We start from the raw sequence: 24,635 nt of genomic DNA, 5'->3' as shown, positions 1-24,635 counted from the left end.
TGCAATAATACTTAGTTTTATTACACTGTGTGTTGCAGAATAGTGCCCAATGCCTCTGAGTTGTGGGTTCAAGCCCCACTTCAGGGACTTGAGCACATAATCTAGGCTGACACTTCAATGCAATACTGAGGGAGTGCTGCACTATTGGAGGTGCTGTCGTTTGGATGAGACATTAAACCGAGGCTCCATCTGCCCTCTCAGATGGATGTTAAACTATCCCATGGCACTATTTGAAAACGAGCAGGGGAGTTCTCCTGGTGTCCTGGCCAATGTTTATTCCCCTTTATTCCTCAACCAACATTACTAAAACAGGCCATATATTTTATTGTTGTTTGTGGGACCTTGCTGTGTGCACATTGACTGCTGTGTTTCCCTACATTACAACAATGACTACACTTCAAAAGTCCTTAATTGGCTGTGAAGTGCTTTAGGATGTCCTGAGGATATGAAAAGGCCTAGTTTGTTTTCTTTTTATCTACTGAACACCTTGTACGAATGACTAAAGAACAGATAGCTTAAGTCAGTAAATCTGCTAATTTGTTATTGGCTTATATCATGAGAACTGCTGGAAAGAATTGTTGGTGTGGGGTAATTTTGACTTTATCAATAGTGTAAAATGGATGATAGAGAATCGGCAGCCCATTGAAGTCAATGGAACTGAAAATTGGGAAAAGTATAAAATGGGCTACCATCTCGCTATCATCCATCTCACACTATCGTACAATGTCAAGATCTACCCCTGTCTTGATTATTTATTATTCTATAGGTTACATATTCATGGATCGACAAGTGCATTTTTATATCCTTTGCGGTCTCGGCCTGCGCAAATTGCAACGCCTCCTGGAAGAAGGAACCTATGTTGCCTGAGCAGAATCGGGACCCGATTTTGTTGTGCAATGCAGGCAAAGGGTTTTTGTGGTTCTAGTGTTCTACGACTAGTGCTTCTGTATGCTCACACACTTAATATTTACTTCACATCAAGCCTATTTACTTCTGCAAGACTATATATTCAGTTCAGTCATCTTTGTTTGTTTGAAGGGATTAGAGGATATATAATATACTGGGAAAATGACCCAAGTTGCTCTCTGTGCTTCTTTAGCTATTAATACAGTGTAACAGAGCAAAACCGCTGGTCGCTCTTAACAGTTTGAGAAACAGGTTCTGCACCACAGTTTTTGCTTTCAGTGGAAAACCCTTTCTTGAACTGTTAATGCATTGTACTGAAATGGTTCTGTATTTCAGTTGGATTGCCCCGCCTTTTCCCGCCCTGACATAAAGTAAGCGATCCTGCTGAGACATTCTGTTCCCAGCGCCATCCGACGGGAAGATATTCGGGGTCAGTCTCGGGACACAGGGAGGGCTGAGCCCTGGCACTGCAGTTGGCAGGGAGCTCGGGTGAGCTGACAAAACCTGCACGCTAGTGGGACTGACCCCGACCGCGGCAACCCAGGACGACACAGTGGAAGGAAAGCTTTTCAACGGATCAGGCTTTTTCAGATCCTACTGAAGCACCAGAGACAGGAGAGGCAAGGGGTGGGGGGGGGGGGGGGGTTGCAGTTTTAATACACATCGGAGGGAGCTTGACAAAATGATTGACTTGGCAGTTGATTGTATATCATTTTCAAGGGAGGGGGGAGTCTCCTCGTTAGGAGGATTTAGAAAAGAGTATCTTTAACATTTTTTCTTTCTGAAAAGTTTTCATTTGACCTGAATCCCGATGACATTATGGATGTAATAAGTGGCAGGAACTGCATGCACAGCAGTTGAATTAATGCCCGTACTTTCAAATGAGAGGATAGTGGAAGAATCCCGGGACAGTAATCCATATCCAGCTGAGCTGCTGCACAGAGTCAGGTTCACTGGGGGCAATTGTAATCTACCCTGGCCATCGGCAAACTGACGGGATTGGATGCATCGCTGGTTATACATCTCGCCCGATTGATATCAATGGACAGTAATATTGGGTGTGTGTAAAAGTGGCATTCCAGCGGGGTAACCAGTATATACCCCCAGTATATTCGAGGCAGCCCTATCCCTGCCAACGATAAAAACAAAATATTTTTCAAAGCCAACAGACAAAAAAAGTACTCAAAGCATTTTTATTGCTGTTTTTCCCCAAAGAGGCACTGATGGCAAAACTCCTTTTAATAGTCTTTCTTTATTATTTTTAATAGGTACAAAGCCCCTTTATATATGTTATCTGACCTAAAGTCAAAAACACTGCTTTAGGCAGACTTCCAGCGCTTTTGGCAGTTATATTCCATTAGTTGGAAGAACCCTTTGCACAGCATGATCATGAAGTCTCAGAAATGCAACCCCTTCAATTATACCTTGTCACACCACTCCTGAAGAAGCAGGGACCGATAGCCACCAGGGTGAGGTGTAGTCCTGAACTCGCAGACATCGTCTACTTTTCAAATTCTTTGAAAAAAATGATACTTCCTCATTTTCTTCTCTCCTCAAGGCTCTTGTTGAGTGTGAGAGCCTGCTGGTACCTTGCCTAAGTGACCATTCTTCTTGTACTGGCTCAGGCACTTTACTTGGTAGCCTCTTCAGTTGTTTGGAGGGGGAGGGGGGTGTGAACGTTGGAGGTGGTGGAGGATCAAAGCGGTCCTGCCCTCACCCAATGTCTACACTAGGGCACTTGCCAACAAGGGAGCCGACATAACAAAATCACATTATCTGGTCATTATCACATTGCTGTTTGTGGGAGCTTGCTGTGCACAAATTGGCTGCTGCGTTTCCCACATTACAACAGTGACTGCACTCCAAACGTACTTAATTGGCTGCAAAGTGCTTTGAGATGTCCGGTGGTCATGAAAGGCACTATATAAATGCAAGTCTTTCCTTTGAGATAGTCATCAGGAGTAGGAACATCATTTTTCTCTCGCCCAGGTCCACTGTTGCTGTGACTGTGACTCCACCCCAACCCAGGATTGAACCTGGAACCTTCCTGGTCTGTATTGCTTAATAGCTCACCCCGCATTGCATTTACCTATTGAGTCAATTGCAGAGCTTTAAAGAAAAAGGTTCCAACAATTTCTATAAAAATATCAGACAACGTTGTTTCTCCTTTCGGGACTCTCCCACGTAATAGAGGACCGTTTACCTAATGTCTTGCGGTTTGTTTTATCCTGACAAAATCTCTTGCAGGCAGAAAGAGATAGTAGCCCCCTCATCTAGAGAGTTACAAGGCTGCTGCACACAAAGGACCACATGTCTGCACAGTCAAACCTCCCCCCCCTCACTCCCCAACCCTAGAGAGCTGCAGATCCACTGTCCACATTCTTAATACGGGACCAAAGTCCATCAACCAACACTTACAATTAAAAACTGCCTTCCTGATGCCTTCAGAAAGATCATGGGTTTGATCCTTATTTGTGTATAGTTAGCCCATATATATATTCATATTGGTAGTCTGTCGTATCCAACAAAGACGTTGATGTGCTAATCATCAATGGCATGTGTCTTCAAGTGGCTGTATAGGCCAATTCTGGATGCACACGTCGGACAAGGGAAGTTCGATGTGCCTGATGCTGACAGTACTGCCACCTGATGTCGTCTATCTCTAGTGTCCCGCAGGCGTTGACATCGGCTATCTTCGAAGGTCTGGCAGGCAGTCCTCGTGAGTGTTCGCTACTGGATTTTATTAGCTGCTGTACTCTCGAGGTCCTTTGGTCGGATGCCACAGTACTGGAGGTTAACCTTGATGCAATCTTTGTAGCGCTTGCGGGGGCGCCCCTGGTGTCTTCTGCCTTCACAGAGCTCGCCGTGAAGAAGCTGACGAGGGATCCTTGACTCATCCATGCGGATGACATGTCCAGTCCACCGAAACTGGGCTCGCATGATCATCATAAGAACATAAGAATTAGGAACAGGAGTAGGCCATCTAGCCCCTTGAGCCTGCTCCGCCATTCAACAAGATCATGGCTGATCGGGCCGTGGACTCAGCTCCACTTACCCGCCCGCTCCCCACAACCCTCTGGGAGAAGAAATTCCTTCTCAACTCGGTTTCAAATTGGCTCCCCCGTATTTTGAGGCTGTGCCCCCTAGTTCTAGTCTCCCCGACCAGTGGAAACAACCTCTCTGCCTCTATCTTGTCTATCCCTTTCATTATTTTAAAAGTTTCTATAAGATCACCCCTCATCCTCCTGAACTCCAACGAGTAAAGACCCAGTCTACTCAATCTATCATCATAAGGTAACCCCCTCATCTCCGGAATCAGCCTAGTGAATCGTCTCTGTACCCCCTCCAAAGCTAGTATATCCTTCCTTAAGTAAGGTGACCAAAACTGCACGCAATACTCCAGATGCGGCCTCACCAATACCTTATACAGTTGCAGCAAAACCTCCTTGCTTTTGTACTCCATCCCTCTCGCAATGAAAGCCAACATTCCATTCGCCTTCCTGATTACCTGCTGCACCTGCAAACTAACTTTTTGGGATTCATGCACAAGGACCTCCAGGTCCCTCTGCACCGCAGCATGTTGTAATTTCTCCCCATTCAAATAATATTCCCTTTTACTGTTTTTTTCCCAAGGTGGATGACCTCACACTTTCCGACATAGTATTCCATTAGCCAAACCTTAGCCCATTCGCTTAACCTATCTAAATCTCTTTGCAGCCTTTCTGTGTCCTCTACACAACCCGCTTTCCCACTAATCTTTGTGTCATCTGCAAATTTTGTTACACTACACCCTGTCCCCTCTTCCAGGTCATCTATGTATATTGTAAACAGTTGTGGTCCCAGCACCGATCCCTGAAACACACCACTAACCACCGATTTCCAACCCGAAAAGGACCTATTTATCCCGACTCTCTGCTTTCTGTTAGCCAGCCAATTCTCTATCCATGCTAATACATTTCCTCTGACTCCGCGTAACTTTATCTTCTGCAGTAACCTTTTGTGTGGCACCTTATCGAATGCCTTTTGAAAATCACATCCATCGGTACACCTCTATCCACCATGCTCGTTATATCCTCAAAGAATCCCAGTAAATTAGTTAAACATGATTTCCCCTTCATGAATCCATGCTGCGTCTGCTTGATTGCACTATTCCTATCTAGATGTCCCGCTATTTCTTCCTTAATGATAGTTTCAAGCATTTTCCCCACTACAGATGTTAAACTGCCTTTTGTCTGCCCCCTTTTTTAAACAGAGGCGTTACATTAGCTGCTTTCCAATCCGTTGGTACCTCCCCAGAGTCCAGAGAATTTTGGTAGATTATAACGAATACATCTGCTATAACTTCCGCCATCTCTTTTAATACCCTGGGATGCATTTCATCAGAACCAGGGGACTTGTCTACCTTGAGTCCCATTAGCCTGTCCAGCACTACCCCCCTAGTGATAGTGATTGTCTCAAGGTCCTCCCTTCCCACATTCCTGTGACCAGCAATTTTTGGCATGGTTTTTGTGTCTTCCACTGTGAAGACCGAAGTAAAATAATTGTTTAAGGTCTCAGCCATTTCCACATTTCCCATTATTAAATCCCCCTTCTCATCTTCTAAGGGACCAACATTTACTTTCGTCACTCTTTTCCGTTTTATATATCTGTAAAAGCTTTTACTATCCATTTTTATGTTTTGTGCAAGTTTACCTTCGTAATCTATCTTTCCTTTCTTTATTGCTTTCTTAGTCATTCTTTGCTGTTGTTTAAAATTTTCCCAATCTTCTATTTTCCCACTAACCTTGGCCATCTTATACGCATTGGTTTTTAATTTGATACTCTCCTTAATTCCTTGGTTATCCACGGCTGGTTATTCCTTCTCTTACCGCCCTTTTTCACTGGAATATATTTTTGTTGAGCACTATGAAAGAGCTCCTTAAAAGTCCTCCACTGTTCCTCAATTGTGCCACCGTTTAGTCTGTCTTTCCAGTTTACTTTAGCCAACTCTGCCCTTATCCCACTGTAGTCCCCTTTGTTTCAGCATAGTACGCTCGTTTGAGACACTACTTCCTCACCCTCAATCTGTATTACAAATTCAACCATACTGTGATCACTCATTCCGAGAGGATCTTTTACTAGGAGACCGTTTATTATTCCTGTCTCATTACACAGGACCAGATTTAAGATAGCTTGCTCCCTTGTAGGTTCTGTAACATACTGTACTAAGAAACAATCCCGTATGCATTCTATGAATTCCTCCTCCAGGCTACCTCAATGCTAGTTGATTGTGCTGCTCCAGAACCTCAAAGTTTGACACCCGGTCTTGCCAGCGTATGTGGAGTATAGATCTGAGACTGCGCATATGGAAAGCTTCCAACTTTTTGATGTGACGCTTGTAGGGTGTCCAGGTCTCACATCCATAAAGGAGAGATGAGAGAACGACTGCTCTATACACCAACAATTTAGTTGACAGTCGGATGTGGTGATGACTCAACACCTTAGTGCGCAAGCGATCAAGTGCCTGGCTGGCTTTACAGATCCTTGCATCAATTTCCTTGTCCAAGGACCCATCACTTGATATGGTGCTGCCAAGGTACTTGAAGCTGTCCACTGACTTTAGTTGTATACTGCTGATGAAGACTGTGGGAGCAGGTGCTGTGGTGCCAGGGGCAGGCTGATAAGAGAACCTCGGTTTTACTAAGGCTGATGGTTAGGCCAAACAATTCTGTTGCCTCAACAAATTTACTGAGTATAAATTGTAGGTCACTCTCCTTGTATGCTATAAGGGCGCAGTCGTCAGCAAAGAGTGCCTCTAGGATGAGTCGTTTCCGTACTTTGGTCTTTGCAGGAAGGTGGCGGAGGTCGAACAGTGAACCATCTAATCGATATTTCAGGTAGAGCCCAAACTCCAAGTCTTTTATGGCATAGTTCAAGACGCAGGTAAAGAATAGGTTGAACAGAACTGGAGCGAGTACACAACCTTGTTTCACTCCATTTGAGATGGCAAATGGGGCTGTGGTTGTGCCGTCTGAGAGCACTTCACCTGTCATGTTGTGATGAAACAGCTCGATGATGTGGACAAACTTCCTTGGGCACCCAAGTTTCGTCAAGATTGACCACAGTATCAAAGGCCAGCTGATTTCAGCTAAAGCAGCAATAACCATTCTACAATTGGCTTCAGCTCCCTTGGGTTGGGGGAAATCGGACATGCCATCCAGTGTCCTCTGCTCTATTGTTGTGTGATGAGCACACAGGCTAAGATTAGGTGAGGAGAGGATCGAGATTGACTGTGATGTCACCCTGGTGAAATAGCCTACTGACAGCCACTTATACAGCTGGTCCATTTTTGCAGCAATACTGGCAGATTGGACGACATGCCAGATAATAAACAGCAAGTTGATGCCTTCAGAAGGGGAGGGACAGGGAAAGAAGGAAACTGCTGAGGGAACAAAAGGAACACAAGTGAACTTAGTGATCAATATTTGCTGTGCCATCTTTTGTATACACCCTTTCATAATGAGAATCCCGAAGAATTGCCACTCCTTAGTATTATCCATACAGCAACTCACTTCCTTTTTTCGAATGTTAATAAATAATTAACTACTGTCCTTACCTTAAAAAATGCAATTGCTGTTACTTCAGAAATAGATAAGTTAATTGTTATTGGGGCACAATTAGTGGCAGTTCAAATATTTACTGTAAATATCTGGTTTGAATGGTATATATGAACTTGTGAAAATAGATCAAATTCTGTCACCGGCTAATTCAAGAAAGACATTTTAAATTGTTTTAGAAAGGTCGCGACTGCTGCCAGTGAACCAGAAGTAGTTGCACATGTGATCTTCAAATGCCATTTTTAAAAAGATGATGAAGTTGAGCTTACGTTCTGTTTAGATGATAGGAAAGAGATTTAAAAAAAAAGAGAAACATATAAAACTAAAGTTGATAAAGTTGAGCCTGGAAAATGATGCGCGTTTTTAATTTTATTTGCATTTCTTTATAATAAAATGATTTCCAACAAGGAAAGAAAACACTGTAAGACATTTTTAAATAACGAGGATGTTTATCGAGCCAATCCAAAGGGAATGTTTCAATATTCGTTTCTCTGTATTTCTTGCCTGTGTTTATTCTCAAATCAGCGTCTCCACAGAACTACAGATCTTACGATGGCAAATATTACAAATAATAAATGGATTTTGATCATCAAAAGCAAATAAGAGTTGGCATTTACGCAGACCTCCATCTATTGCGAACGTTATTTTTAAAATTTGGGATCTTCTGGTAGCTTCTGGTTTATTGGCAGGAGTCAGTCGGTTTTAGGAAAGTAATTAGGGGTGGTTTATTTTACATTGTGAGATATATAATAGAAAACTGAAATTAGCAGCAAGATTATTTTATAAAGCTAATCCAGTTAATTGGTTCTGACATAAGCTCACATGCAGTGAAGAGATGGTATAGTGGGCAATAATTTCCAGTGTGCAACTTGAGCAGTTGCAGAGGAGCTAGCACTTGGTAATATTTTATAGCAGAGCACAAGATACCACATGGCACACTATGTTCTGTATAAGTTAACATCAGCTATTACAAAACACTTAACCCTTTGAAGGTGGGTATCATGTGGCCAAAGCGGAATTTTACCATCTGACTTAAAGTGCAATGGCATGTTAAAGTCGAGCAGCCCCTGTGTATAATTAAATTTAAATGTTGAGAATTATTTTTGTATCTGTGTATAATATGCACCTCCCACTTACGGAATTTCTTTTGAGGGGGAGGGAGTTCATATTGCACTTGAAGATTTATGGCACTACATATCTAGTCTGACCAAACATTCTGCTTTAAGGTCGTTTCTGTTTAAATACTTTGTGTAGATTATTAGAAGGCTTTTGGTTTTGAGAGAGAACCTGCATCACTTTTGCTGCAGTGACAAAATGCACAAGGTTTCTTCGACAGCACCTCCCAAACCCACGACCTCTACCAGCTGGAAGGACAAGGGCAGCAGGTGCACCACCATCCTGACTTAGAGTATATCACCGTTCCTTCATCGTCGCTGGGTCAAAATCCTGGAACTTCCTACCCTACAGCACTGTGGGAGTACCTTCACCACATAGACTGCAGTAGTTCAAGAAGGTGGCTCACCATCACCTTCTTGAGGGCAATTCGGGATGGCCAATAAATGCTGGACTTGCCAGCAACACCCACATAATAATAAAAAAAGATGCCTCCCATGTTTATTTTATGTCAACATGTCATGTGTTTGTAAACAAATGAAAATGGTTTGCCAAACATTTTTCCAGAAAGTCTGTGTCTGCCCCTCTAATACAAACTTGTACAGATTACTTTACTTAATGTGAAATATAATGTAATAAAATGATCAATTACGAAATACTTTTTTTCTGTGTGAGGAATGAGAAACCTGGCATAAGGGGCAGCCAACGTCTTGGTTAGATTAACATGCTGCAGTGACCATGTGACAGGATTGTAGACACCATGGGGATGTCTGGGAAAACAGTGAATGGAGGACTAGACATCTCCTCATAGAAGGGCTGGAAAATTGTAGCGGGGGGGAGGCGGGTCAATCCATTCCGCATCGACAGTTCTGGTTGAAAGTGGTCTGCTTGTCCTGTTAGTAAGGAAACTGCATACGGCAGAGAGAGAGAGGGACCAAAACAGGAAAAAAGCTCTAAAGAGGTTTTTTTCCTCACGTTTTCTGCTCAAAGTGACCATTCTTCAAGACTGTTGACAGGCTGTTTGACAATGAGAGGTACCACAACTGATTCTGATTCTACCCTCCCTTGATGTTGTTGATAGTGATAAGGAACAAGAACCCTGGCTGTTGTTTTTTTCCTTCCTAGCCTGAGACCAATTGTACTGTCCACAGTCGTCACTCCAGCTGAAGTCAATTAGGCAGCAGAGAGCAAAGTTGTTGCGTTTTATAAAAAGGTGGCTCCGTATACTCTGATACAAATCTAGCAACCATTTGCTGAAGAATCTATTAGAGGGGAGGGCTGAACCCTCGATATTCTTCACTGTTGGCCATTTGAAAAAATATCTAATTATATAATGAGCTCCACATATTCCGAAGAAACTTTTATTCCGAGGTATCGAGATCCTTTCTTATGGTTTTGCCTCCTGACTTATTTCTAAAGCACTGGGAGCAAGTCCCAAGATTATAATATTAAAATGGAAGTAAAAACCTGCAGATGACCTCATAGTTTTAGTGTAGGCCCACTGTCTAAAAACCATCGTACTCATTGCGTAGTGAGATGGCAGCTGTACCAACACTCCTGTCTTTGTTAAGCTGATTATCTTTTGATTTACCTGTCAAATAATTGCCATCTGAGTTATTAAAAATGTGATGTGTCGGCATTGTAAGTCTCACCAATGGCGGCCAACACTGCACTCTGCTCCAAAATAAACAGTGCTCACTCGGCCCTGCTTCCCAGTGAAGATGCTTGGAGAGTTTCGGATTACAGGCCAGTGATGATTGACAAGAGCTCCTCCAGGCATCTTCTTTCTGGAAATTGTTATGCCATCTGTGAAAAAACATTCTTTGATATTACTTTAAAATGCACTTGGCCTTCGCAGCTACTGTATTGCAACACCGTTGTCGATTATTAGCTTGTCAAATGATGAGTGTGCTTATTTTGTGTACCGTCTGTCTCAGCTCTGTGATATAGTTTAGGATTTTTTTATTATCAGTTTCTAATAGGAGATCGTGACCAAGACCTGGAGTGCAATGTACATTGTTCTGGCTCTCAGCTGAAGCCCCTCTGCGTGTCTGATGGCAGGACGTACGAATCAAGATGTGATTATCTGAGAGCCAAGTGCAGGGATTCAACACTGGAGATCACACACCGAGGCAGATGTAAAGGTAACTCATCGCCCCTCAGTGTCACAGATACCGAATTAGCCAATAGCTATTTGTTATAAAGTAAATAATGGCTATAAGGCAGTAATTTCATGGTGAGGTTCTAAAGGCAGTTTCCTGATTGGCTTTAAGTATGCTCTGAACCTCGAGGATATGAGAGAGGGATATTCTTACTTTGGGTGATTATTGGATCCGCCGCCCTTGATCCATAGAATTATAGAATCTCACAGCACAGAAGGAGACCATCGAGCCTGTTCCGGATCTTTGAAAGAGCTATCGAATTAGTCCCACTCCCCCGCTCTTTCCCCATAGCCACGCAAAATTTTCCTTTTCAAATACATAGCCAATTCCCTTTTGAAAGTCACTATTGAATCTGCTTTAACCACCCTTTCAGGCAATCCAGATCATAGCTGCATAAAAAAATTATTCTCAACGCCCTCCTGGCTCTTTTGCCAATTATTTTAATTCGTTCAGGGGATGTGTGCATTGCTGACAAGGCCAGCGTTTATTGCCGCTCCCTAATTGCCCTTGAGAAGGTGGTGGTGAGCTGCTGCAGTCCATGTTCTTTTCAGAGGTTTGGTACAACTGAGTGTGTTGCTAGACCATTTCAGAGGGCAGTTCGAGTCAACTAACTTGCTGTGGGTCTGGAGCCAGACCAAGTAAGGACAGCAGATTTCCTTCCCTAAAGGACATCAGTGAACCAGATTTGTTTTTGTGACAATCCAGTAGTTTCATAGTCACCATTTTTGTCACTAGATTTTTATTCCAGATTTGTTTAATTAACTAAATTAAAATTCCCCAGCTGTCCTGGTGGGATCCGAACTCACGTCTCCGGATCATTAGTCCTGGTTCCTGCTGTCAATGGAAACCGTTTCTCCTTATCTGCTCTATCAAGACCTTCATCATTTTGAACACCTCCATTAAATCTCCCCTTAACCTTCTCTGTTCAAAGCAGAACAATCTCAGTTTCTCTAGTCTCGCCACATAACTGAAGACCCTCAACCCTGGTATAATTCCAATAACTCCCCTCTGCACCCTCTCATAGGTCTTAACATCCTTCTTAAAGTGTGGTGCCCAAAATTGGACAACAGTCCAGCTGAGGCCTAAGCAGTGATTTATAAATGTTTACCATAAGTTCCATTTGGAAAGGAAAAATAGGAGAGATGCATAATGGGTGGCCGATCGATATTCCATGTTTTACGTTATCGCTGAAGGTCACAATTAACCCTGATGAACCTCACAGCATATTCATCATATCTGGAGCTTGTTGTTTTTTTGATAGTGGGCATCATTGTGGGCATCAAAGGTCAGGATGCTCAATGTAGTTGATAGTTGAGGACTAATCATTGTGATCAAATTACTGCGAGTTTAATTGAATGATGATTTATTGGCCTGTTGAGCCAGTCTCTCCATTCTTGACACTAGTTAATGCAGTAAAATGCCATTCTTCACGGCAACAAAATTGAATCAATGGCAGCACTGCTGGTTGCTGTTCATCCATTCTTCATGTTGCCCTCATTATACGCCACACATGCATTGAAGATTCTTCCCACATATTAAATCAAGGGAATAATTCGTAATTTGGAGATTATAAGCACACACGCCAAATCTGTTGACCCACTTGCACCCCTCCCTAGCCTCTCAAAGCTGAGACTTGAGTGCAGGCACCTACTATGTGGCACTAACATGTGTATCAACTGACAAAAAAAACAGGATAGCGTCACCAGCAAACGAACGAGTGATGCTCAGAATCTGACCGTTTGATTTTGTCGCCACTGCTGTAACTGCTCAAACAAATGTTTACACGATTATATACATCATGCACACCTTCCTTCACCCATGTAAGGAGTCATATTGGACGGTATTGGGTGAGCAAAATGTAGAGCTAAGGAACAAAAGGGTGTTCCCCATTCCACCTTCCCACAATGGATACATTGCTCAGGAAAACAATCTATGCAGGAAGTCCAGATTATTTTACAATTCCCTGAAGCAATCACTCTCGGGTCAAGTAACGCACAGTTGATGCTCCTCTATGTTCCTGGACATTGTGTCTCGGAAGACTACCCATTACAGAACCAGGATGACATTTTCATTTCTCACACTATTCATTCTGGTGGCATTTCCAAGTGAGATTTCCAGTAGTGCCCATTATTACTGGATCCTGGGTGTTTGGTGAGCTGGGAACATGGTCACTAGCAACTGAATTGAGATTGCTTGAAATTATTTCACTTTGTTCATCCAAAAAGAGATTTCTGTGCTTTGGGCTGAATTCTAACTCAGATGCTAGAGGTTAAAGTGCATTGTTCTAACTGACTATATACCATCCAATCTCCTGGAAATTTGACTCGTAAGTGGAAATGGTACCATTTATGATTTGCTGCATGTTGTGTATTTGATGTAATCACATTTGTCCTCTGTATGAATTGGACTAGACAAAGGTTGTCAAATGACATAATTTCTTTTTAACATAGATCTATCTTTGATATATAACTGGCACTCTAATAAATCTAATTTGTTGACTTAAATGTCTTCATTGACAGAAATGGGTGTGCGAAAGGGCAGGGGAAATGTCTGGGCCTGTGCAGCAAGGCACATATTTCTGCTCTCGAATGGTTGAGCAGACTGCTAATGTAAACTGCGATCAAATTCCTCAAGATCCCGAGCGAAAAATAAATAAATAAATAACCTGATCCTAATCGAAGCTGTTCAGAATCTCATTCTGTCAACAATCTGTTCTCTCTCTATACCAAGCAATATTTTGTAAATAGCCCCGACTTGCACTTGTTTAGAAGGCTCCTTTAATAAGTAGATTGATGCTCTTTTTCTCTCATTTTCTTTATATGTAGATCAGAGTAAAACAAAATCTGCTTAACTCCCTGGGTCTGGCACTGAGTGAAGATTTTTGACACTGAGGGAGAGGACAGCAGAGGAAGGAGGGGGCAGTTTACACCATTGTGCTGCACCTTCTCGTGGCTGAGACCAAGGCCTAATTATCGGTCACATATCTGACCTCTCTATTGGGGAGAGACGAAAGAATCCTCTTTAGGAAAAGTGGTTGGGGAGAGACGTTTGGAAAAAAAAAAATATTCGAAGGATCCCGATGAAATGCGATATGTTTGGGTTTTATATAATGCTAATAATTATCTTCTGTAAATACAACGGTCAAAATGTCTGCTGGCTCTTTTTACAGAAGCTGGCCCAACCAAGTGTCGGACAGAAAGGGCACAGCAAGCACAGGAACAGGCCAAGAAGCCGCAGGAGCCGGTTTTCATTCCAGAATGTAATGAGGATGGCTCATTTGCTCAGGTAAAGTAATGGTGAATGAGTCGGTGTGGGACAGTGAAGAAGCAGTCCCATTAATAGCCAAATTTAGTTTAATAACACTCCTGTGAAGCGCCTTGGGACATTTTACTACATTAAAGGCGCTATATAAATGCAAATTGTTGTTGTCATGGTGCCCACCGTCCCATTGTACTTGTGTGCTTACGATGGATCTAAGTGCTTTCTTTAACTGCTTCCTAATATTTAGTTATGTCTTCCTCTTTCCACTGAGGTACCATAAGCCGATTTTGGGAGATTATTGAGTTCACCCTGCGTCCATTAAACTTAAAGGGCTAAACTTTCCCCTTCATTTTCGGCGGTTTTCTCGGCGGTACAGCTGTTGTTTGACGGAGAACCGCCCGGCGAAAGTTTCCTCTATTTCTTAAAGAGTTTCGTCCACATTTTGAAAAGACCGAATAGCAAACGGCCCAGGTGCACCGCCAGGATCTAAGTTTTGCCTCAATGGAGGACCCATAGAAACTGCCGAGGAAAGTGCCCACGAAAAGCTGTGTGAAACAGGGCAGTAGGTGAGTACACTGCAAAGAAAGGTAAGTTAAAGTTTTTTATAATTATTTGTAAAATTCTAAAATGGTGATTACATTAAAAAGTGTCTTGAGAATGTTTTATAACCTTTTATTTTTTGTTTAAGTGAAAAAATATTTTTTGAGTTTTCCCCCTTCCCTAGGCCCAACCGCAGCCTCGGATTAAATTTTTAAAACATTTTAAGAACCGCCCGTTCTTGTTACTTTCGGCTGTAACCACCCAGAAACCGCTGAGAATCTTGGTGTAGGAACTATTTTCTTGCTGGGCGGTTTTAATTATCTGATTAATTGAAACTTTTGCTGGCGTTAACTGATGAAGCTTAGCGGTATTTTCGGGTGGTGAGGGTCTTGTGGAAAGTCTACCCCCTAATTTTTTTTATACCAATCCTGTGGAGAAAAATGAAAAAATATTTTATTTCTGCTAATACCACAAAACATAATCGGCTGATTTTGATAGGGTATAGAAGTTCAGAACATTCCGGGCTTTATTCTAATTGAAAATCTCCTGCACATATTTCCAAATAGAATGTGTATGAAAGCCAGCCACGAGATGTCATCAATGAGGTGATCATAACTCACCCGTAGCCTCACTGCTCAGGAGCTATGTGTACTTGTGGTGATATTTAGTACAGGCACAATGTCACAAATCTGGAAACCTTGGGACTGAGGCCGTTCCAGTTTTTGTGTTTTTCCGGATTTCGGAGAAGAAATCTGACGTCTCGAATCCGGAAACCCCTGGGCTAAGTTTCGGGTATTTCCGGATTTATGAGAAGAAAATCCGACTTCCCAAATGCGGCAATCTCGTGGACAATTTTCGGGTATTTATGGATTTTGGAGACAATCCGATGTCCTGAGTCCAGAAACCCTTGGGCTGAATTTCGGGTATTTACGGATTTCGGAGACAATCCGACTTCCCGAGTCCAGCAACCTCAAGGCCGGGCCAGACCGGTTTGTGTATTTTTTCCGGATTTATCTTTGAAAAGGTATGTACAGCTTAAAATGTACTTAAAATATGAAAAGGAATGTACTCAAAGCATGAAATATAATAAATAAAGGTTTTTATTTGGTAAACAGCACAGGTATGGAATATAATACAGGTACAGTAAATAAAGGTTTTTATTTGGTAAACAGAGTACAGGTATGAAACAGAATACAGGTACCCTGTAATGTATAAAGAATAATATTCTTTCTTTCTGTGATCCACTTCGTAAGTATACTGCACAGAAATAGGTACAGGCTACAATTGGCTGGAGGTTGTGTTTGAGTTAGAGGGCTCAGCTTTGATGTCTGGGGCTGAAGATGGGCCAGCAGTAGTATTTTCAAATGTGCAAATGGCTGGTATAGTTGCAGGCTGTAGGTCTTGGGCACTCTGCCGCGATACCCTTTGAAATATATCGACTACTTTTAATTGTTTAAGTAATTTGGGCTTTTGTTTAATTAATTTTTCCCGAATTTTATACACCTGCATTATTTCCTCTTCACTTATGCAGTTCAGGTGCTCTAGGGTGTTAATTAATTCTTGACAAAGATTGATTGCTTTGTCAATGGACACTTTTTGGACTTGATTATCAACATCAGAATTGTCATCCTCACTGCTTTCATCCTTTTCCTCTGGATGCAATTCTTCATCTGTCATTGCATGCACAACGGGAGCATCACTGTCTATGTCCATGACTTCTGTGATATCTTCTTCATTCAATTCTAGTGCAGCTTCACAAGTCAGCCCTTTTGTATATTCGAAAAGTTCAGCAATCATTTCCTTCTCCCTGGACACATGAACGCCTTCAAAGTCATCATCAGCATCGTTGTCATCTTCACTAAACATAGTTGCTGGCCAGAGGTTATGCCAAGCATTGGCCAAGGTGTCTCTAGTTACCTCATTCCAAGCATCCGCAGCTGCCCATATGGAGTCCTTCACAGAGAAACCTTTTGAGAACGCTGTTATTCCCAAGCCTCTGATCACAGCACTAAACAAACACCTCATAAATTTGTTTCTGAAGAGACACTTCATTGGTCTCAAAATTCCTTGGTCCATTGGCTGTACCAGTGATGTTACATTGGGAGGTAAATAGATTCCATGGACATTATCCTTTACTAGAAGCTCAGCATTGGGATGTGCTGAGCAATTGTCTAGCAGCAAAAATATTTTACAGTTTTCTTCAAGGTCAGCTGCCGTGCAATGAGCACGCGCCTGGGGAACAACCAGTTCAGAAAGATTACCCTGGTTACACATACTCTCTTTTTAGCATAATAATGCACTGGGAATACTCTCACGCCCTTGAAACATCTTGGACGCTGGCTTTTCCCGATGACCATAATCTTACACTTATGTGTCCCAGCCGCATTTGCACAAGCAAGCACAGTTAGTCTATCTTTGGCATCTTTTACACCTGCTGGCTGCGATTCTTCTGCTGTTGCTAATGTTGCGCCAAAACAGTGCTGTCTCATCAGCATTACAGATTGCTCAGCCGAAAGGTTTTCATCAGCAATTAGTTTAACAAACTCATCTATATAACCTTCAGCTGCCTCATGATCTGCTGAGCTTTTTCACCACACACTTTCAATTGCCTGATGCCATGACGCCTTTTAAATTTGGTTAGGCAACCTGAAGAGTACTCGCATGGAGTTTCAATCCCCAGTTGGCTTGTTGCATCACCATTGGGCCAGATAAAGGAACCTTTTTACTTCTCCTCTGTTGCCACCACTCCATCATTACTCGATACAACTCATCACTTTTAGGCTTATGCATAGTTTTTCTCTTACTCATTTCTTTCTGAACGTCACTTTCTGCGTAAAACTTCATGAGCTTTCTGTTTTTTTATATCATAATTGGTGGAGATTCCAACACCATACTCCTCACCCAGTCTTCTCACTGAAGCACCTCTATCTAATCTCCACTTTCTTGGCAATTGACAATGAATTATGCTTCCTCTTTGCACTACCTGTGTTACCCATTGGGCTATCTGTTGGCCTTTTTGACATGGTTGCAATGGCAAACAACACCTTTAAATTGGGAACAACACCACAGTGCTTGAGTCAGGTTGGGTGGGGTCTGATCGAGGGGAGCACGTGGGTCAGGTGGGGTCGGCTCAGGTCACACGTGGGTTAGGTCGGGTGGGCTCAGGTCGTATGTGGGTCGGGGTCGTGGGGCATTCCGAAAGGTTCGGACCGATCACAGGTCTGTATTTGCGCCATTTAAAAAACAAATCCGTGGACCATATTTCTGGATTCCGGACGACTCCTGTGATCTGCACAATGTCCAGTTTTTGGACAATTCCGGTTTTTAAGAATTCCGGATTTGGGACATTGTACCTGTATGTGCTATGTCTATGATGTGCTCTTTTCTATCAGTAATACATTAATATATTTATATATGTAGCATCTTATCACATCAAAAAGTCTATAACGCTTTACATAGAATTGCATTGAATTTACATCCATGAATCAAACCAATCTTTGTCGGTGTTTATGCACCACACGAGCCTCCTCCCACGCTATTAACTTCATCTCACCCTATCAGCATATCCTTCTATTTGTTTCTCCCTCACGTGTTTATCTAGCTTCCCCTTAAATACATCTATGCTGTCTGCCTCAAGTAATCCAAGCGGCAGCGAGTTCCACATTCTCACCACTCTGAGGAAAGCGCTTTATGCAATAAATTACTTTGACGTGTAATGACAGTTGTTATGTATACACAACCCATAGCTACTCTCCACCTGTAAGTTCCCACAAACAGCAATGTGATGAATGGCCAGTTAATCTTTGAATTATTTTGGCTGATGCTGGCTCAGAAACCTGCTCTTTACATTTTCCATGGGCTCTTCAACATCCACTTGACTTGTTGGACAAGATCATTTGCAAAATGGAGCTTCTGACAGTACATCACTCCCTCAGCCCTACAATGGAGTGTCAGAGTGGGTCATGAGACCAAACCCTGATATGGTATTTAAACCTGTAACCTTCTAACCCAGAGATGAGATTACTACCAACAGAGCCAAGCTGGTCCTTACCACCTTATGTGCAAAAGATTTCACTATGGGTTTGTCTTCCTGTTTGTTCCTTCCATGCTGCTCCTGTTACTCTGCCTCTTGTGTTCTCTATTTTTGTTAAGTTGGTTACATGTTTAAGATGGAACACCATTTCAACATAGGGAAGCATAGATAAAGTCATTTGGTAAACATTTTGAACTTAACAGGTTCCTAGAGCAGCCAAGCCGAGAGCTGGAAAAATCTCCCATGCGTGTGGTTGACTAGTTTGAATGCACGGCAACTTCTGGGGATTCAAACTCTCAACCACAGGGCGACAAGGTGGGCGTTTTGATTGAGCTGGTCATATATCATTTCTAGTGTTGTTTGGGTGGAATTGCCAAGATAGAAGAAGCATTTTAGTGAGAAAATAATTGGTACTGAAAATGGTTTGTCTTCATGAGGTGAGATGTGTGTGGGGGGTCATGGCCTAAGTATGCAAAATTAAACCATGGTACACTAAATAAAGCCGCTGAAATCATTATTGCCTAAAACCTGATTGTAAACTTCGGACGAGCCATAATTTGTGCTGGGCTGTGGGACTTAAGATTGTTTGCCAACAGGGTGTTTAATTGAACATGCTGCAAACACTTGAAAGAAAGGAAATGGCCAAGGAGTGAGTGATAGTTTATATTTAAGAGGAATGCATTGCTGTTGTAAGCATGGCACATTGACAAAGATTCTGAGATTTTAGTTCTGCATCAACAAGGCATTAGAGTTTGTTTTTAAGAAGAGGTAATTTAAAAACAAGGTTTCTGTCTATTTCATCATACTGTAGCACAAAAAAAATTAGTTTATACTTGGGGAGGAAAAATGTGCAACTCATGTTAATCTTGGCCGGGCAAGTTTGACGTCCTGCTGTGCGATTCCTTACAGTGCAGTGAAGTAGGGTGAAATGATTGGAAGAGGTGTTATAAGAATATAAAAAATAGGAGCAGGAGTAGGCCATTTGGCCCATCAAGCCTCCTCCGCCATTCACTAAGATCATGGCTGATCTTTTACCTCAAATCCACTTTCCTGCCCTGTAGTATCCAAAAATCTATCGATCTCAGTCTTGAATATATTCAGACACTCAGCAACTACAGCCCAGAATTCCAAAGATTCACAACCCTTTGAGTGCAGAAATTTCTCCTCATCTCAGTCCTAAACGGCCGACTCCTTATCCTGTCATGGGAGTGTATTTTGGGTGAGCCACATAGACTTGTTGCTAGCGATGTCTTTGCTATTTAACAGGAACTAAATGGTGACCATTTGTATCTTAACTTTTTAGCACTCACCACAACTTGTCACTAAACTCTTCATCACATTGGTTGTCAGTATTCTGAGTATGAGACTCCTCCTATTTCCTATTGTCATTCTCTGTACTGATCTTCTCAGGGCACATCCGCTCGTGGCCGACTAGGTGGGCAGATGGACAACCTGATCCCAGAGCACGGCCAGAAGAGAAGCAAGAGAAGAAATAGCAGAGGCTCTGACCCTCATTTTCCAATCCTCTCCGGCTTCAGGTGTGTTGCCGGAGGACTGGAGGACTGCTAACCATTGTTTAAAAAAGGGGAAAGGGATAGACCAAGTAATTACAGGCCAGTCAGCCTAACCTCGGTGATGGGAAAATTAATGGAAAAATTTCTGAAGGACAGGATAAATCTTCATTTGGAAAGACACGGATTTGTTAAGGGAAGGTCATGTCTGACTAACTTGATTGCATTTTTTGAGGAGGAACAAGGAGGGTCGATGAGGGCAGTGTGTTTGATGTAGTGTATATGGATTTTAGCAAGGCTTTTGATAGGTCCCACATGGCAGACTGGTCACGAAAGTAAAAACCCATGAGATCCAAGGCAAAGTGGCAAGTTGAATCCAAACTTGACTCAGAGGCAGGAAGCAAAGGGTAATGGTTGATTTTGTGATTAGAAGGCTGTTTCCAGTGGGGTTCTGCAGGGCTCAGTACTAGGTCCCTTGTTTTTTGTGGTATACATCAATGATTTAGACTTGAATGTAGGGGGTATAAATAAGAAGTTTGCAGATGATACAAAAATTTGACTGTGTGGTTGATAATGAAGAAAAAGCTGTAGAATGCAGGAAGATATCAATGGACTGGTCAGATGGGCAGAACAGTGGCAAATGGAATTCCTTTCGGAGAAGTATGAGGTAATGCATTTGGGGAGGTCGAAAAAGGAAAGGAATATACATTAAATGGTAGGACACTGAGAAGTGTAGAGAAACAGAGGGACCTTGGAGTGCATGTCCACAGATCCTTGAAGGTATCAGGGCAGGTAGATAAGGTGGTTAAGAAGGCATATGGGATACTTGCCTTTATTAGCTGAGGCATAGAATATAAGAACAGGAATTTATGCTTGAACTGTATAAAACACTAGTTAGGCCACAGCTAGAGTACTGCGTGCAGTTCTGGTCACAACATTCCAGGAAAGATGAGATTGCATTAGAGAGGGTACAGAGGAGATTTACGAGGATGTTGCCTGGACTGGAGAATTTTAGCTATGAGGAAAGATTGGATAGGTTCGGGTTGTTTTCTTTGGAACAGAGGAGGTTGAGGGGAGACCTAATTGAGCTGTATAAAATAATGAGAGGTCTAGACATATAGGATGGACCTATTTCCCTTAGCAGAGGAGTTAACAACCATGGGGCATACATTTAAAGTAATTGGTTGGAGGTTTAGAGGGAATTTGAGAGAATTTTTTTCACCCAGTGGGTAGTGGGGGATGTGGATTAGGCTGGGATTAGGTTGGATAATCCTTTGCCGGCTGGCACGGACATGATGGGCCGAATGGCCTCCTTCTGTGCTGTAAATTTTTATTATTCCATGATTTAGCTAACTGCCGGGAAGATCTCAGCAACTGACAGCACTTTGATTCCCCTCCTGTTAGATCTTTGCCTGTTGCCAGTGGAGGTAATATTAGTAGTTGTGTTTTGGGATCCTTGGTTTGATATTTCGGGGCACAGAATACAAAAGCAAGGAGTTAATGTTAAACTGGTACTAGACTGTAGGCTGCAGTTGTAGTTCTATGTACAGTTTTGGCCATCCTTGTGTGGAAAGGGTGTAAAAGCAATGGAGAAGGTGCTGTGTGCATCACTGGAATGTTACCAGGATTGAGGCGATTATAGTTATGAAGAGAAACTTGAGAAGTTAGAGCTATTTTCACTGGAGCAAAGAAGATTAAGTGGAAGTCTAAAAGATTATAACGTGTTATGATAGTGATACTGATAAATTGCCTCCATTGGTCAGTGAGACATTTGTGAGAGGGCAGAAATTTAAGATAATCAGCAAAAGAATTCAAGCAGAGGCCAGTAAAATTGTTCCACAGCGAGTGGTTGGAGTGTGCAATTCCTTGGCACAAACCATTGTTGAAGCAGAGTCCATAAATTGCTTTAAAAGGGAATTAGACAGTTGCATGAAAAACAAATATTAAATGTACGGGGAGTGAACAGAAGAGTGCGATTGGACGAGGCGGAGAAAACGACTGGTGTAAACTTTGGCCAAATAACGTTCTGTGACCCCTTGGTACTCATTTCTCCGATCCAGCAATTCGAGCTAGGCTTGAGTGAAGTGTGGCATGGCTCTCACTTGTAGCATCATCTGCTTGAGAGACAGCAGGTGCTCGAACGTCCTTCAACAAAATGGGATCCATTTTGCTTTACTCCCAAAACACTAATAAAAAATTCAAAACAAGATAACTTAAAAGTGCTAGTGATGGAAAAATCCCTTTTCTTTTGAAATCTTTCAGCTTTGTATGTTTGATCCAGCTGTCATGGAAATACAGCAAAGCACTAAGAACTCTCAAATTATTTTACAATGGCATTGGTCCTACTGGCTCTTTGTTAGCGAGGCTTGTGAACACGCCAATATTTATCCAAGATTGTGAAATGGGATACCTTAATTTGTCAGTGTAATTAGCTAACATTTCTAGCTAACATTTTCATACTTTTCCATTCTAGAAAGGCTTTTTGTATATTTTTACTGTATCCCACTGAGAAATGACAACATTCAACTGCAGTATTTCAATGTACTAAATGTTCTCTTGTCTGCTCCAGTGAGATATTCAGAAACACCACCCTGGCGGTGAGAATGAGTTTATCCAGAGTCTCAAGTACATAAGAAAAACATTAAGGATAAGAAAAAAGAGAGTTGGCCCTTTGCACTCAGCCCTCTCGTATTCTAACTCACCCAGCCCAGCATCCAATCGATTTTGTGACCTCCCCTAATGGCTTTGAGTTCACTATCTTAATCACTCCAAAAAATGTATCACTGTTTGACTAAAGAAACCTTACCCAAGATCTTTTTAAAATTGAAGAGGTTTGTCTCTTGTTTATAGCCCTTAGGGGGAGAGATTTGGGATCGATTGGGGTGCTAACTTTTAAAAGTTGAAAAAAATTAGGGCCCGGCGCTGACGTTTTATAATTTTTTTTAAATTCGGCATTTGTGCTCCAGGAAAGAAGTGGAGTGCTAAATCAAGCACACCACTTCCTGACATGCAAGAGGCAGCAGGCAGGGCGGTAGGTGTGCAGCGCTACACAATGGGCCATGCGGGGCTGCCGCGTTGGAAGGCTCCGTCCCTCCCTTAAAGGGAAGGGCCATCGCTGCAGGGTTTGCAAAAGAAGTGCTTATCTGCCCCCCGACGGCAGCTGTGATCCGGTCCGATCAGCCCGAAGCACTGCAGCAGATCACAGCTGATCGATCGCGGGCGGAAAAGTACCGAAAAAAATTCAGAAGAGAGAATTAGAGATTTTTTTTTTTACTTACCTCGGCCACTTCGCCTTTAAGCATCGCCCCCGAAGCGCCCGGCCACCCAATGAACGCCTCCTGCAGCTGCCGAAGTTTTCGCCTGGCGATGCTGTAGGGGGCGGAAACGAAATTCAGGTGCTACTGGGGCGATGCACACGGTGGTGTCGTCGAGATCTCTGGGCGAAGGGGATTGGGGCGCAACGCCATACTGCCACCGCAATTCCCCCGCTGAATATAACGGGAGTCGATCTCCTTGCCACGTAAGTGCTTAGCGTCCCATTATCACCTCCCGAAGGTGCTATGGAGACCAATTTCTAGGCCTTAACATTTTATGTACCTTGATAAGGCTGTTGCTCTTTTATCTTTAGACTATAGAGCTTAAGCACATCTAATATTGCCTCTTCCCCATTACACTTCATTCTTAGGCACATAGGAACAGGATTAGGCCATTCACTCCCTTGAACCTGTTCTGCCATTCATTGGCTGATCTGTACCTCAACTCCATTTACCCATTTTTGATTCATATTGTTGGATGCCCTTACCGATTAAAAAGCTGTCGATCTCAGTCTTGAAAACTTCAATTGGCCCAGCATCCACAGCCTATTGGGGTGTGGGGGGAGGAGAGTTCCACATCTCCACGACCCTTTGCCTGAAAAAGTACTTCCTGATATCATTCCTAAATGGCCTACCTCTAATTTTAAGTTTTTTGTCCCCGTGTTTTGAATTCCCTCACCAGAGCGGTGAATCTTTTTCAATTTGAAACACCTCAATTAGATCATCTTTCGACCTTTTAAACTCACGGGAATACAAGCTAAGTTTCTGAAAACTGCCATCATACTTTAACCCTTTATGTCCTGCTTTGTTACTTTACTTTGCATCTGTCCCTATTGAAGCATGCTAACTAAATTATACACCATATTCCAAATGTGTCCCAACCAATGTCTTGTCAAGCTTCAACATAACCTCTATGGATTTATATACCACGGGTGATACATGCCAACATTTATTGTGCTGTTCATGTTGAGGGAGGTATATTAGTGCTGGAGAATGGAACTTTCTTCATTTCAGCATCAAACACTTCCAGAGCAGATGAGCAACCCCAATACACCAATGTGACATTTTATTTTCCATTGCCCACAACAGCCATCCTAGGAAGCCCACTATGAATTGTGTTAAGACTACCCATTCGCATCACACCGCACTGCCAGCCAGCAGACACTTACATCCCATTAGTTTGTGTTGAATTTGAACCC

At 42.5% G+C, this 24,635-nt stretch overlaps 1 protein-coding gene across 2 annotated transcripts in view; it reads left to right on the top strand.

The window, feature by feature from the left end:
* smoc1 (SPARC related modular calcium binding 1) overlaps positions 1-24,635 on the top strand; it is a 305,052-nt gene that overhangs the window by 14,964 nt on the left and 265,453 nt on the right. For both annotated transcript variants that reach the window (XM_070878895.1, XM_070878894.1), the window contains exons 2-3: positions 10,588-10,759; positions 13,947-14,062. In XM_070878895.1, the coding sequence (XP_070734996.1) occupies positions 10,588-10,759; positions 13,947-14,062 (288 nt within the window). The remainder of the gene's footprint in view (positions 1-10,587; positions 10,760-13,946; positions 14,063-24,635) is intronic.

Source organism: Pristiophorus japonicus, chromosome 4 (assembly GCF_044704955.1).
Source record: "Pristiophorus japonicus isolate sPriJap1 chromosome 4, sPriJap1.hap1, whole genome shotgun sequence".
Taxonomy (NCBI): Eukaryota; Metazoa; Chordata; class Chondrichthyes; family Pristiophoridae; genus Pristiophorus; species Pristiophorus japonicus.
The sequence above is the reverse complement of the archived record's forward strand: the minus strand, read 5'-3'. Positions and strand labels throughout refer to the sequence as shown.